Source organism: Silene latifolia, chromosome 9 (genome assembly GCF_048544455.1).
Source record: "Silene latifolia isolate original U9 population chromosome 9, ASM4854445v1, whole genome shotgun sequence".
Lineage (NCBI taxonomy): Eukaryota > Viridiplantae > Streptophyta > Magnoliopsida > Caryophyllales > Caryophyllaceae > Silene > Silene latifolia.
This window is the reverse complement of record NC_133534.1, coordinates 161,735,537-161,751,344: the sequence shown is the minus strand read 5'-3', so window position 1 is coordinate 161,751,344 and position 15,808 is coordinate 161,735,537. Positions and strand designations below refer to the sequence as shown.

The window sequence follows — 15,808 nt, the reverse complement described above, 5'->3', positions numbered from 1 at the left end:
TCTTCTAATCTGGCATCAAAAATAAAGAGAATTAATTAGATTCATTAACACAATATCAACCATCAATCATATAACGAATAAAATAGATATCTGCAATCAATCAATAAAGACAATCATATGGAGAATAGAAGTGTAAAACAGATAGATGCAATTAATAAATTGGAACGTAACAAAAAAAACAGAACAGAAATAAAATATGCTTGATAGAAGTAGTATGACTCTATATATAGTTATATATCGATATATTTTGTGTATTATTTCAGTTTGTATACCTCTCAAATTCTATTGTAATTCTTTATTTTTTAACATTATTAAGATTTAGATATACTTTTCCGCAAGAAATTAATAGAAAAAGTTGTTGAAGCTCTATAAAACTCCATCGGTTCGTAAAATTGCAAACTTATTGTTCAATTCTAATACAAACACCAATTGTACATAAATCTTATATTAGCATGGTCATATATGTATTTTCTATTTTTTTTTATAACTCTTAGAATTTATAGTTCCATTCTAATACAAACACCAAATGTACGTAATCTTATGTTAGCATGGTCATATATGTATTTTTTATTTTATTTTTATAACTCTAAGAATTTTATAAAAGTTGGACTCTTTGTAATCGCTCGAAAAAAGCTTCCTTTATTAATATAGATAGATATTTTTAACTTTTAAAATAATTTTAAGATTTAGTTTTAATAATATTAATTTATTAATTTAATTTAAAATTATTTAGGTGTTTTAGAATAGTTGGAGACTCTAGAATTGCCTGGAAAAGCCTCTTATATATATATATATATATATATATATATATATATATATATATATATATATATATATATATATATATATATATATATATATATATATATATATATATATATATATATATTGGTTATCATCTTAATAATTTCGACTTATACTTTTTTTAAATGAATGTTATAATAAAGAGAATATATAACAAAATTTTAATTGTAGAAGCATTCAACTGATAAAATTTAAAATGGTAAAAAAATTGAAATCTAAAACTAACATTTTCACAACTTTATTATTTAACGACTCAATAAAAAATTTAGAACAGGACCTCCAAATATCATGAGCCGCCCCTGATTAGCGGCATGTGCACTAACCACTCTTCGAGCCCCATGAGCACTCGTGTGAGGGGGCATAATAAGAATAGTCGGGCCTTAATCATCATCTTAGGATTTTGGCTGAGATGGTTCATCTATCAAAACCATTATGTACTATATGTGAATGTTGTTGATACTATTGTGTACGTATAGTACATTGAAAAAAATAAGAAAACAAATGAGCCAAATGCCTAATCCACATAATCTCCTTAACCAGTCCGCCAACATCACCTATTCACCTCCACCGGCGGCCACTTGCACCAACTAGTTGTTTTTACCTGTCGGCCACCATTACAGTCGACCACTTGTGTCGGACGACGTCACCCTACTCACCTCTCCTTTCGGCACGACCTGCCTCTCGTCCTCTTCCTTTCTGCCGACAAAACGAACAGGTTTCGGCGATACGCCGACATCCTCCTCGTCGGCGGCGCCTGCCGATGTCGACGACGACATTCGACTATACCAATACCCCCACCATCCCACACCAGTTAAATAATAATTAATTTGAACATACACTGCACTTAGTCAAATTTATTTTAATTATTTTTTCAGGCAATTTTTTTCAGTTATTTTTATGTTTATTAATCTTGTTAAATAGTCAAATTTATTTTATGTAGTCAGATTGGAATATGTTTGATGTAAATGACGATTATCGGCTATCATAATTTACACATGGTGGTTGCGTAGGGAAGGGGGTTGGTGGAAGTAGGGTGGCGTTCGATGGGGGAATGGTGGTGGTTAGCAGAAGGGGTGGTGGTTGGGAGGTAGTGGGAGGAAGTTGAAGAGAGAAAAGTGAAAAAGGGTGTTAAAATGAGAGGGGTAAAATGAGAAATTATGTCCATAATTAAGTAAATCATGTACATGAAAGAGCAACACCCTTTTATAATATAAAGTAAAAAAGGTTATCTAAAGTCGTAACACAGTCACAAAATGTCATAAATCGTTCTTTGTATATGAAGTCATTATTAAATAAAACATCGTCACCGATCACCATCAACATTATGAGATTGGGCACTTAATATATGAATCACCGTAAAACTAAACAGAATTACCAAAAAAAATGCAAGTCACAAGAAGGATGTTATTAAGACAATTATTTGATGTAAAATTAATTTAAAATGAGTTGTTGCATTTTTATATATCATACTATTTAAAAACAAAACAATGCATATAAGATATTGGGTTAAAACTAATCATTAATGGAACATAAATATTAGATGAACCATGTTAACCAAAATTAATGGAATATCACCTTAAGATTTTGGTTGAGATAATTCATCTAATATGGTATCGATCACGGGTTCGACTCCTGACAGTCTCCAATATCTCCCAAAGTGGAATTTCAGCACATGGCACGGGGGAGTATGTGCACTAACCACTCTTCAAGCCCGATAGGTATTCGAGTGAGGTGGCGTAATGGAATATAAATATTAGTTGGGCCTCAACCATCACCGTAGGGTTTTGATTAAGATGGTTCATCTAGTAATCTATTAACATATAATATGTTTCAAATCTCGCTTTCTTTCATTTTGTATTTGTGATTTTCTTTATACAAAAATAGTAGGTGAATGAGCATTTATTTTACGTTCATTTTATCGTTAGAATAGTGAAAGAGGGTTTCTTAATAGTGAAAGAAATACCATATTTCATGGACTATACAACCAGTTGTATATGTTGTACTGTGTAGAATCTGAGCTTTGTGATAAAGTATCCGAGCTTTATGTTAAAGAATATGAGCTTTATTTAGAAAGTATTGAACTCATTTATTTACACATTAAAAACATTAACTTTAAATTAGCTCAGAAAAAATACATATAAGCTCGGATTCTTATACCTTGGTTGTACCATGCTTATGATATAACTGGATATATAATCCTATTTGTGGAAATACTATGTTAAAATTTACCTGGAGAAACAAAAAATATTATTAAAATATGAGGATAAAAAATTTAACAAGACATAGATACCAATACAAGTACAAATTCCTTTAGAAAATACGGAATATTAAGTTATGTAGCAAATATGCCTAAAGAGTAAGGACCTTATAAAAAAATAAAAAAGATGAAGAAAACAAAAAGAAAAAAAAGTATAATAAAAGAAATAAAACGTGAGATTCTTATGAGCTGTCAAAAATTCAGAAAAATAACAATAATGCATAAATGAGACGTATTAAAAAGGAGCCTTTCAAGGACAATTTCAGGGTGCTCTCCTCTTGTAATTATAGGAGACTTTAATCAAGTTGAATTACATGGTGACAAACTAGGAGGTTCTGATATTATGCGCGGTCAAGAAGAATTTATTTCTTGGAAACTCAATAACTGTCTCCTTGACGTTCCTTTCTTTGGCCCTCGATTTACTTGGACAAATTCTCAAAGGAACTCCGATTGCATTTTTGAACGGCTAGATCGTGCCTACGCAACGCAAGACTGGTTTCAAATTTTTCCAGCTGCTTCTGTAATTCATTTACCCATAATTGTTTCTGACCATGCTCCGATTATTCTAAATTTTCAAGCATCTTTTAAATCTTCCAAACGACCATACCGAGTGGACAACTGGTGTCTTTCCATTCCTGAAGTGACGGATTTGGTTCTTCTTGCTTGGAATACTCCGGTCTCAGGTTCCTCGATGTATGCTTTATCTCGGAAACTTGCTTCGGCACGCTATGCTATTCTTTCTTGGGTTATTCGGCACCGAATATCGCATGGTATCAATTGGTCATCTGTTGAAGCTGAACTGGATAGCCCCTCTGATCTTATAGTTAATTGTCACACAGCAAATGCTTATCAGGAACTTCGAAGTGAGCAACTGCAACACATTAACAAGCAGCACCAATATTGGATTCAAAGAGTAAAACTGCGCAAAGAGATTTTGGATGGTCTTCCAACTCGTTTCCTGTTTAACAGAGTAAAAAAACGGACTTCCAAGCAACGAATACTCGCCTTACGCACTTCTGTAGGTACGTGGCTTCATGAATCTACAGAAATTGAGTTAGAAATTATTGGATAATTTAAGGTTCTTTTGGGAACGACTCAAGCTTAAGATCCATCTTTTCCGACGGATAATTATGATTCCTTCTTGAATCCACTTGACCTTCCTACGTTAACTTCTGACGATTGTTCAATTCTTACTGCCCCTTTCACGGAACTGGATGTTCTTTGTGCCTTTCGTAGCATGGACGGCTCTAAATCGCCAGGTCGTGATGGTATAACACCGCGCTTTTTCCAAGTTTTTTGGCCACAGATCGGCTGTTTGGTTACTACTGCTATCTTGCGGTTTCTTAACACTGGCGTCATGCTGAAAGAATGGAATAATACACACATTGTCCTTCTTCCTAAAGTTGATCAGCCAGAGATGGTTTCTCAGTTTCGACCTATTAGCCTATGTAACATTGTATACCGCCTCGCTTCTAAGTGCATTGCTAACCGTATCAAGCTGGTTATTTCTTCTCTCATCTCGGATACTCAGCAGGCGTTTGTACCTGGAAGACTAATGTCGGATAGCTCTATCATTGCTCACGAGATTATGCATTATGTTAACAAAACTAAAAAAGGTTCAAATTGTGATGCGGTTCTCAAGCTGGATATGCATAAGGCTTTTGATCGGGTCTCATGGCGTTTTCTTATGGAGATAATGCTAGATGGGTTTTCCTACTGTCTGGCGCAATCTCATCAGGGAATGTATCTCAACCGTTTGTTATCAAATTCTTATTATTGGAGAGCCTTCTTCTTCTTTCACTCCGACATGTGGCCTTCGACAAGGTGATCCGTTATCCCCGTATTTATTTATAATGTGTATGGAAGTTTTATCTCGTCAACTCTCTCGAGCTGAGAAGACGGGCTTGCTCATGGGGTTAAAAATATCGCGGTACGCTCCAACGGTCTCACACTTATTCTATGCGGATGATGCCCTTCTATGCTGTAAAGCCACACCCACTTCCTTTGAGGCTTTAAGGGATCTTTTTAAGGAATTTGAATCCGCTTCGGGACAAATGATAAATCTCAACAAGTCTTTTATCAAATTCAGCCCAAATGCCCCCCTTGACTTTACCCTACATTTAAAATCTATACTTAAGATGCAGAGCTCCTCCTCCTTTGGTACCTACTTGGGAGTTCCTGTCGACATTCCACGGAATCGTTCTCAGGTTTTTCATCCTTTTATTGACAAACTGACGTGTCGCATTACATCTTGGTCTTCACTGCATCTTAGCCAACCGTGTAAGCTCCTTGTCATTACTGCCATTTTGTTTACATCACTTAATCACTTGATGGCAGCTATTCCATTCCCTATTGGAATTTGTCGGAAAATCGATGCTCTTATTGCCGTTTTTTGGTGGAGACATGACTGAAAACGTCATTCTATACATTGGCTCAAGCATGAGACTTTGCAGGTGCCTAAAGATAGCGGCGGCCTAGGTATTAAGAACACCCTCCTTTTGAGTCAAGCTATGCTCGTCAAAAATTATTGGCGTCTTCAAACACATCCAACGGATTTGCTTGCTAAGTACTTAATTCCTAAATCTGGTCGAGATGTACCTATTCCGACTGCCAAATCACGTGTCTCACAACCATCTTTTCCTTGGTCTGGTATTTGTAAAGCTGTGGATGCGGTTTCCTCGGGCATTTGTTGGAAACTTGGAAATGGAAGAAAGATAAATTTATTTGATAGTCGTTGGGTGCAAGGTTCTATTCCGGTTAGACGTGAGGGAAATGCAACGGAATCCCCTCCTTCTTTAACTGATTTGCTACTTCCCTCTGGTGGCTGGAACACTGTGGCTATCTTCCGCAATTTTGACTCTTCATCTGCCAAGTTAATTATAGAAATGGAACCTCCACTTACAGATATTGATGATTACCTCTACTGGAAGTATACAGAAGATGGTAGCTACTCTATCAAGACGGGCTACTTATACCTTTGGCATAGATCTTTTGCTTCATCTTCATCTTTGATGCCTAAGTTCCCATGGTCGAGCATATGGAAAATCCCAGGTTCAACTAAGTTTTCACTGCTTTTTTGGCGACTTGCCCATAATATCATGGCAACCACAACTAAATTGAATGAACGTGGGGTGCCCCTCGATTTAGTTTGTCTGTTTTGCGGCTCTTCTGAGGAATCTACATATCATCTATTCCGCTCTTGCACTATTACCCAGCATGTATGGCAATCTTCTGCTCTTGGTATTAACACGCAAGCAAATGCTGAGATACCCTTTTCTAGATGGTTGGCTGATTTGATATCCTTTTTCCATCATCGGTCATCAGGTTCTTACAATCCTCTCCTTTACTTTGGATGTGTCCTGCAAGCAATTTGGATTGTCCGGAACTCTGTAGTTTATAACCACTGTCCTGTGGATCCTCTGCGAATATGCCAACTTACCGATCACCTTTTCACTTCACATCAAAATTTTCAGAAACTTGGTGCACCTTAACGGGTTACACTTCACTAGTACCATATCTTGCACCGGCAGTCGTCCCAATAAACATTACCTCTGACACTATTTGCATATATGTGTTGGTCGGTCATTTGAGTTCGAATAAGTGTTATCACGCCTCCATTTCGGACTCGCTTACGGGAGAATCTGATCGGGTCTATATCAGAGCTTCGTCTACACTGGTGGCATTGACAAGAGCTCTACTGTCTGCAATGCGACGTGCCGGATTGGCGGGCTATACCTCTGTCTCTTTTGTCATTTCATGCCGAAAATTATCTTCTGTTCTGGCAAAGTTACAGCCAGTACCAATAGGTGTGCGGAATTCAGTTCATGAAATTCGCCACCTTTTTAGAATTTACCCTTTCTGGTCTGTTCGTTTAGCTACTGGATAGATGATGTAGTAATTTCCTAATATAATCAGTTTATTGTTGTCAAAAAAAAAAAAAAAAAAAAGAAAAAAAAAAAAAACCGAACAAGCGATGGGTCCGATGCATAATACTTTTTTCCGCAAAGAGGTAGGGGTGTAAAAAGGCACATTGTGGCCATGGAGATTACGTTCTGTATATAAATACACGTACACCTCATTTGTGATCTTAGGTCTTTCACAGCTTCCAAGTTTTGTTTCTCACAATTAATAAACACTTGCATGAATGCATCAAATCAAATTATTAATTAATCGTATAATAATGGGAGAAGTGGTGGTTATGTTTGATTTTGATAAGACCATAATTGATGTTGATAGTGATGATTGGGTTATTCACAGTTTTGGGATTACTCAACTCTTCACTACCCTTCTTCCTAACATGCCCTATAACTTTCTCATGGTTTGTTTACTTTGTTATCTTCTCGCTCTATCCCGATCATTTGTGTACTTTGATGATTCAAATATCAACAAGCAAATGGAATATATGAGACGGAGGGAGTAATTATTATTAGATGAGATGTATAAGTAATCGTAAATCGACGTGCTTTTTTTTTTCTTTTTCTGTTGGAGACCGAATGTTGTTAATGTTTTATTGTTGTAGACTTGAAGTCGTGTATTCGTAGAGATTTGCAAGTACTAGGATGAACTAATTTTGTATGGGCTAAACTACAAACAGGATAAAATGATGGAAGAGCTTCACTTGCGAGGGATAACTATACAAGAGATTGTAGATTGCTTGAAGAAAGTTCCACTCTCTCCGTACATCATCTCTTCCATTAAGTTGGCTTATACTTCAGGGTAATTATCTGTTTCACGCATCGTACTAAATATGAATATGAGGTAGAATCATGTAGACGATTAGATATATGTATGTTCTTTAAAGCAATAAAGCCACAAACTGTTAACTCTGCATTATGTTTTTCAGGTGCGATTTGAGGATCCTAAGTGATGCAAATACGTTTTTCATTGAAACGATATTGGAAAATCATGGAGTTTTACATTGTTTCTCTGAGATCAACACTAATCCAGCTGTTGTTACTGAGCATGGCAGGCTTAAAATTATGCCTTACCATGATTTCAATGCTTCCTCTCATGGCTGCAACCTTTGTCCTCCCAACCTCTGTAAGGTACTCCCTCCAATTTCCTATTATCTTCACTCTTTCCTTTTTCACACAAGTTTGATTATCTTCCCTCTTTCCTTTTTTGGTAAGTTTCATTCATTTTTTATTAATTTCTCTCCCCTAAAAAATCAACAACTCTCATTACTTTATCTATTCTTTATTCATCATCCATTCTTTATTATTTTCTCTCACCTATAAATTTCACAACTTACAATACTTTATTCTACTTTATTCCTTATTTCTTTCTCTTTCTTAATTTTTGTGCCCAAAAGAAAGGGGAAGATATAAGGAAATAGGAGGGAGTATTTTATTTCCTAAAATAATATCAAGTACTCCGTATGTATATTCACCATGCACTCTGGTATACTTGTATAGTAGCTTTTTTCGTGATAATCTGTGAATATTTCAATTTCATATACATGCAGCAGCATATAATCAAACATTCTGCTACTACACTTTCCGACAAATACATCAGTTGTTCCTTTTTTTTTTCCACAAAAACACAAACGTTATGTTTACGACTTATTGTAACAGGGGCTAGTTGCCAAAAGGATTCAAGCACCTTTATCGACCAAACAGATTATATACATCGGCGATGGAAACAATGATTTCTGCCCTGCTATAAAACTAAGAGCTAGAGACTATGTGATGCCCAGGAAGAACTTTCAGCTCTGGGATGCAATCTGCAGAAATCGTGATTTGGTTAATGCAGCAGTTCATGAATGGGACGATGACCAAGTGCTCGAGAGGAATCTAATGAGTTTAATTACATCTCTAATCACGAAAGATAATCACATTTCAGTTGCCGGGGAACTTATGTTAACTGATTGCAAGCCTCAGACTAGCCAAAGTTCTGTACCTGAAGCCTTCCAAAAGGCAGTTCAGGTGCGTCATTAGTACACACAAGATCTATCTACTAAACATGGGTAGCTTTACAAATCATAGAATTTGGAAAATGACTTGAGGTAGCTTACAAACCTCTTCATTTCAAACAGTTGCACTTCTTCCTTTTCCTCGTCATATAGATTATTTCAAAATATACAGATGCTTCATCCACGAATGTATAATTCCAGGCTAAATATTGAATACATGTCCTGCCTTCTATGGAGTATAATTTTATCTTCTATGCTGCTTCTTCTTCTCTTTATCTACAACACTCCTATACCTTCTCAGTTACATTTCTAAGAGACAAAACCGAGTAAAACCACTCCTTGCTACAGTATATGATATATTCTTAGACGACATCCTTGCTCAAGACTTAAATGATTATACCTCCAACAAAATGCGAGTCTTAATTGGCTTCAACGTCAAACCCATGCTCTCGGGTGAAAGCAGCTCAGGAGAGATGCAGTATGCGCTAGCTTAGCGATGGACTTAACGGACTTCTTGGGCTCACACTTAAGTGCGACAGTCTGTAGAAACCATACCCCATGAGAAAATACTCTAAAAGGGGTTAGCATGGCATTTGGTTGTTCCTCCGTCACCAGAGAACCACATGACTGAACCTGAAAGTTCAAAGGGAAAACCAATTTCTGACCGACATTCTTCCACAATATACAATAATTACAACTTCTCAAACGTGAGAATATGAAAATAGGAGATTTGAAAAATCAGATGTCAAAAATTTTACATATAGTCGGATATGACATCGTGGCCATCAAAGTCAATTTAGACGAGGGAGCTAATATGACACATACAAACGACCATGCCTGTTGCCCAGTAAAAGGAGATGATGCCGTACCTCGACCAAAGCTCTAAACCATCTGTCTAGTTTAGTGGTCATGTAAACAGCTTCTGAGTGAAAACACGTGCCGACAAATACTAACGAACGGCATCGCAGCTTCTTTAGTCCTTCGGTTATGTCTGTTCTCCTATGTTAAATAGGAAACATAGGGAGAGATGAGCCTAAGAAATTCAGCTTCTTTAACCTTTCAGAAATTGGGACCAATTTGTCACTTTTTATGAGACTATATCTACATGCTCAATTACATTTACATTCGTAATGGAGACAAAGACTCCATATTCATTAGCTTCGGAATATGATGGAATACAACAAAACGAAATACAATTTTATATTATTAGGTTACTCGGATATTGTCTCTGTGTGTCGAACAAGAGAATAAAGTTCCTTACGTCTAACACAACTACCTTCCCATGGGCGGGAGCATGCTCAATGAATAAGGGTGATAACGAGCCGAACACGAGCTTGCCCTTTGCTCGGCTTGTACTCATGAAACAAAATTCGAGCTCAAGCCAATCTCGAGCTTACCCGTGCTTGAAAAAATTAGGTCATTACAATAGTCGCGGGCTTTGAGGCGTTTGAGCAGAGTTCGAGCTTGAAAAAATTAGGCCAAATGACAGTTCTTACCGTCAGACTACTAAGCATGACTTGTTTTATTTTTTGAAAAAAGGGGATTAATTTTTTCTATGCAATCAAAATGGCAGTTTTTGAAATTTCATTTCGGAAATTAGGAATCCATTAGTACATCATTAACAGAGTCGACTTAATACACACCGGTAGAAACATTCTCCACCTCTACTACACTAGTACATCATTAACAGAGTTTGACTTAGCAGCTATAAGTCAGTTCAAGTCTAAGAAACGATCATCACATCCTTTACCCTCACGAAGAACCAAATTTCGCATCTAGCTTCTCCTCGCCAAGCCGACTTGAGCTTGAAACTGTGAAAAGTTGAGAGGAGGACTCCCTTCCATGTGGTATTTGAGTAGTTTGGCTTGTATATCGTCTTCATGCTTCTCTCCTTTCCGCTTTCTAAATGTCTCACTTCCTGGGAAGTCCAATTTGCAGGGATCAACCATTTCATGATCGCCATGAATCCCGTCACCGAATCTAACTTTTTGGTCAATGCAGAAGCCTTTATTGCTGTTTGCCTCGGAAAATGGCAGATTGAATGTCATCTCTGAGTTGTAACATACTACTTTGTCGAGGAAAAGTGATAAGTCCTTGTCAAAGGTGAGTGAGTCTACACCTCTGAGTTGCACTAGCCATTCTGGAACAAGGAAAAAAAACAAAATCAACGTGTCGGAAACTTCAGTAGATATATGTAAAAACAAGGCAAGTGATCCCATATTCCCATCTATGGTAAGAATACCAGTAGAGAGCATTCCATAGGTTTACATGCACAACAAACCTCCCTATGTCTTCTCACTAGGGATGATAATGGGCCTGCATAAGGATGCTAATGGGCCTTATCTAAACCGGATCCTACTAGGTCCTTATTTGTGAGATTCGACCAAGTTCAGCGGTTGAGACACGATCAGTATCTGTATAATCCAAAATCCTCATATCCAGATCTTCCAGTACAAGGTCCAGCGGATCCGAGTGGGTTACATGAATCTTTTTTTTTTTTCCTATTTTTATAAGTTGAGATGAAGATCCATTTTCTTATCAATGGAACCAGATCTGCTCTAGATCCATAGGGTCTAAAATTTTAAAATCCAAATACAACCGGTCAATATTAGCTGCAAAGGAACAATATGTTGTCGGTAAAAGATTAATCAGAAGGCCAAAAACACAAGTACTCACCCAGAAAAGCTGCTGGAGTAGAAAATCTGGGTATAGTATCCTCCACCATTCCACTTTGAGCCGAGACCCACCTCATCAACTGAGAGCGTACAAGAGATTTAGTGAAAGCTTTCATATATAAAATTACTTTATTCTCCCGATCATTATTCCTGCAGCAGCTAACACACGATCAGATATTAAAATATAACAATATAGACGACCAGAACATATGAAAATTTTTATCATTTTATATCCTCTAATGAATCAGAATAATTGCTGCACCTAACAAACTGCATAGCTCTGTCTGCAGCAAACAACCATGTTGAAGCAAGACTGTTTAGGTGATGATTACAAAGACAAATCCCACTCGCAGGGTTGAAGAATGGGTAGTCTACCAAAACGATAGCACCATATATGGCTTCTTGCAACATAACTCCATCAGCAGTTGTCTGTAGACACAAGAAATAAACCATGCTAAGGTATTTATCTCAACAGCATCTATCTCTCGCAAAAACTAACATGGAACGTCTATTACGTGTAAGACCAACCTATTGACCCTATAATCAGATAAGGGTTTTGGAGGGTTTCACATTTGAAACCGTCCCATACAAGACTCATTGATTATAAGTAGCGACTTAAAAGAGATAGTTCAGTCATGATATGTCTTCCTATAAAAACTACAAGGGTCCAACTTAGAGGATGTTTTCTACAATTGGATCACCCAATTCACAAAAAACCTTCTCTAGTATGAAAAAGGCTGAACGCTCCCTTCATCTTAAAATAATTTTCTTGGATGTAAAATGCGTCAACGCCCATTTATATAATTAAATAATGAAACTTAGAGATAAGTGGGACAAAGTTTACACAAAAACCAAATAGTTTATGTATTGGAAAAGGAAGGTAGGAAGATTATTTTGGATAACTCAAAAGGGAAAGTAAGAATATTATTTTGGGATGGAGGGAGTAGCTAACTATGGAGCTAGAGAGCATGTGCAACACAGGGAAAGGGCAAATGCTTCACCTGTTCGCAGCTAAGCTATAAAATATTATGGAGTACAAAAGATGATCTAAGAAGATGTGAAATTCTTACCAGTAGAGATGTAATAGGCAAACTGGACTCCAACAGCATCTTGAGAAGAACATCTACTAAAAGCACATCATATAAATTACACATCATACTGCTAACTGAGAAATCAGAAAAAGGACGCTAAAATTACATAGTATTGGAGAAAAGCAGGAAGATCCCACTCTGAGGCAAATATCACTCTCCATCACTGTGACAGCGATAAATCACAATATTTATTAAAATCTCATACTAATGATTGTATTTGCCTTTTTAGTCCCCCAATCTCAAAACTTACGTTTCTGGCCCCCGCCAAATATCTTATTTTCTGGTTCCACCACGCGACATGTATAAGCTGATAAATCCCGAACATTAGCATTTGAACACAACCAATCACCACAAATGAAAATAGAGACCCAAGACAAGACTCAAAACTATACGCTGTTACTCTCCATACTCCATAGATACAGTCATTAGAGAGGTCCACAGGTACACAAGGCTAGACGCTAACCAATTAAGACCGACAAAATGGTCAATGTCTACATTGAGGGGAGGGAAAGGTTTGCATCCAAGAACCCCTTTCTGGATCAAGCTCATGAATCCTAGAGGGTTAGATTTCCCTACCAAGGCTTAGGTGTAATTATTTGTATATAGGGGCATCAGACAATTTTAGTATTGTCATCACTGAAATAAAGCAGTTAGCCTGCAATTTAAGGACATCAACTAACCGCAGCTGAGGCTATCACTTTTCTGTTATTTTTCAAAACATAAAATCGATCGTTGGTCATTTATTACTGATTCAATCAATTAAATAAACATTTTTCTTTAAGCTTGTGAAATGTTATCTGAGAGTATTTAGAAAATTCATAGATAGCCTACAAGCTATAACGGCCTCAAAATAAGAAAGATCCTAATCATCCAGTAGATTTGTCCATAACAGTGAAAAATAATAACAGTGAAGAGATAGAAGAAATAAATGCTGGGAGCTAGCAGTTAAAACCGTAGTGATTGTTAGTGGACTTTCCCATTGCAACCAAAAAGCATGTTTCCTGCCAATAATTTCAACACTGTCCTGAGCAAACCTTTCCCCCAATCGAGGTTGTCGAAAAGCATACTTCTTATGTAACTATAAAGAAACATCCAACTCGCGGCTTGAGGAACAATATTAAAATGAATGTAAGGCAATTATACCAAGGGCATAACACTGAGCAATTATACTTCATAGTTCATATATTACCCAAGTGCATCAACGGCTCCCATCTAAGGCAAGGCTGGGGGGGACGTTAAGTGGGCTTTGATCTCTACTGGATTAGGGAAAACCCCGTAACTAGCCTATGATTACTGTAAGACATTCATTGCATAAAACATTAACATGCATAAATTCATTACTGACAGTGACACATAATGCATCCAGATACAGAATACTTGCTGACAAGTTAAAAACCAGCCTGAAAAAGCAATAATCAAACATTCATACATACCAAAGAAGTAACAACTCCTAAACCCAGTAATGGTATCAGCCGCGGAAACCATGACCTCTTCCTCTACATTCTGTGGCCTTTCCTTCATAATGAATTTCAAGCAAAGATTAAGCAAAAGCACTTGACACATAACAAACCCAGCTAACACACCAACCTCACCTCGCAACAATAGCTCGTTTCGACCTTTATCGCTTACTAGTGGGAAAAACATCCTAAAATCATCCTCGAATTTGAAACTTTCCCCCCTTCTTTCAAAAGTCAAAACCTTAATTAAATCCACAAAACATGGCGAAAAGGCAGGAGACTCATCATGATAATCCATTCCTTCAAAACAACAAAGACTAATATAACTCACTAACCTATCAACCAGACATCTAATCTCCTTACTAACTACATCATCTAAACACAACCCATTTACCATATTCAGCTCAATTAAGCTTTGTAACTCATAAATTAGTGGGGCTAATACAGCTATACGATTTACGCAACTAGTACACGAACCCGAAGACGAAACCAACGAATTAAAAAGCTCCTCAAGACACAACACATGACCTAAGTTCTGATAATGAGCTTTACTCATATTTTTGTGGGTATGATAATTTACAGCAGTGTAAAACCAAATAATTTCAATCGGTGGTGAAGGCATGGTTTGAATTAAACGAGAAAACAACAAATTAAAGTGGGAAAAATCAGAAAATCCAGAATTTAACTAGATTAACAAATGCTGAGTTGATTCTTGCAACATGGAATGATATGAGGAGGTAAAATTAGGTGATTTTAGGTTGTTTATTGCAGCCATTTTTGAGGTGACCAAATGGTGAAATGTGAAGAATAAAGAGTGAATTTGAAGATTATAAACTTTGTGAAGGAAGATTTGGATAATTAGGGGGGGAATTGAAGTTGGTTTAATGTTAATTTGATAGAGGAGTGTAAAACCCTAGCTTAGTGAGATCGTGTGCTATTGCAACAAAAGAGAAATCGAAGGGGGTTCTACCTTAACGGCCCCAACGACAAGAATTTGAATCTTTTGGGTGCCATTAGACTTTGAAATTTGATTTTTTTTTTTATAATTGTTTTTTGGAAAAATTTGCGTGATATCCTAAGATTTGCCACTTTATATGAATATATCTAATTTTTCGAAGCAAAAAATTGTAAGTGACTATAAGGGTATAATTATTGGTAAGACTCAGCAAAGTCTTAAGACTCTATCACAAACAATTTTCTACTAACTTTTATTATTTCTTTATTGTTTTAGACTCAGCTCAGACTCACCTCAACTCTATACATTATCAGTTAGACTCAACTCAAACTCTACTTTTCCATTTCATTTTTTTTTTTACAAACTTAAAGAAAAATAAAAAAAAAGAAATAATACATGGGATTCACTCATTAAATAATTTCTTTTGAAAGTGGGTCGAGACTCATCCAAAGACTTAATGTAACACCCTCACATACCGAAGTGCCTTACCAAGGTCCACCCTAGCATGAGAAGTTATTACCATCTCAGTTGCCCGAGGATAGTATATCAAAAGTAACCATTCAGAAACATTTATTAAAGTATAAAGTTTAAACGATTACATTGTCTCAAAGAAATACCAAACTGAAAGTGTATAAAAACTCAATACAAATGAAATCAA

At 36.5% G+C, this 15,808-nt stretch overlaps 3 protein-coding genes across 3 annotated transcripts; 2 read left to right on the top strand and 1 right to left on the bottom strand.

The window, feature by feature from the left end:
• Positions 1 to 4,298: 4,298 nt before the first annotated feature.
• On the top strand, positions 4,299 to 6,947 carry LOC141601831 (uncharacterized). Its single transcript, XM_074422135.1, has 4 exons — positions 4,299 to 4,804; positions 5,334 to 5,448; positions 5,515 to 6,385; positions 6,535 to 6,947. Exons 1-4 carry the CDS (start codon positions 4,299 to 4,301, stop codon positions 6,945 to 6,947), a joined length of 1,905 nt encoding a protein of 634 aa, XP_074278236.1.
• Positions 6,948 to 7,151: 204 nt separating this feature from the next.
• Positions 7,152 to 9,154, top strand: LOC141598357 (inorganic pyrophosphatase 2-like). Its single transcript, XM_074418131.1, has 4 exons — positions 7,152 to 7,379; positions 7,656 to 7,777; positions 7,905 to 8,106; positions 8,635 to 9,154. Exons 1-4 carry the CDS (start codon positions 7,206 to 7,208, stop codon positions 8,995 to 8,997), a joined length of 861 nt encoding a protein of 286 aa, XP_074274232.1. The 5' UTR covers positions 7,152 to 7,205; the 3' UTR covers positions 8,998 to 9,154.
• A 1,380-nt stretch (positions 9,155 to 10,534) lies between these two features.
• LOC141600177 (uncharacterized) lies at positions 10,535 to 15,196 on the bottom strand. Its single transcript, XM_074420361.1, has 5 exons — positions 14,172 to 15,196; positions 12,718 to 12,770; positions 11,910 to 12,076; positions 11,649 to 11,797; positions 10,535 to 11,112 (listed from the first exon to the last, which is right to left on the bottom strand). Exons 1-5 carry the CDS (start codon positions 14,815 to 14,817, stop codon positions 10,748 to 10,750), a joined length of 1,380 nt encoding a protein of 459 aa, XP_074276462.1. The 5' UTR covers positions 14,818 to 15,196; the 3' UTR covers positions 10,535 to 10,747.
• Positions 15,197 to 15,808: the final 612 nt, after the last annotated feature.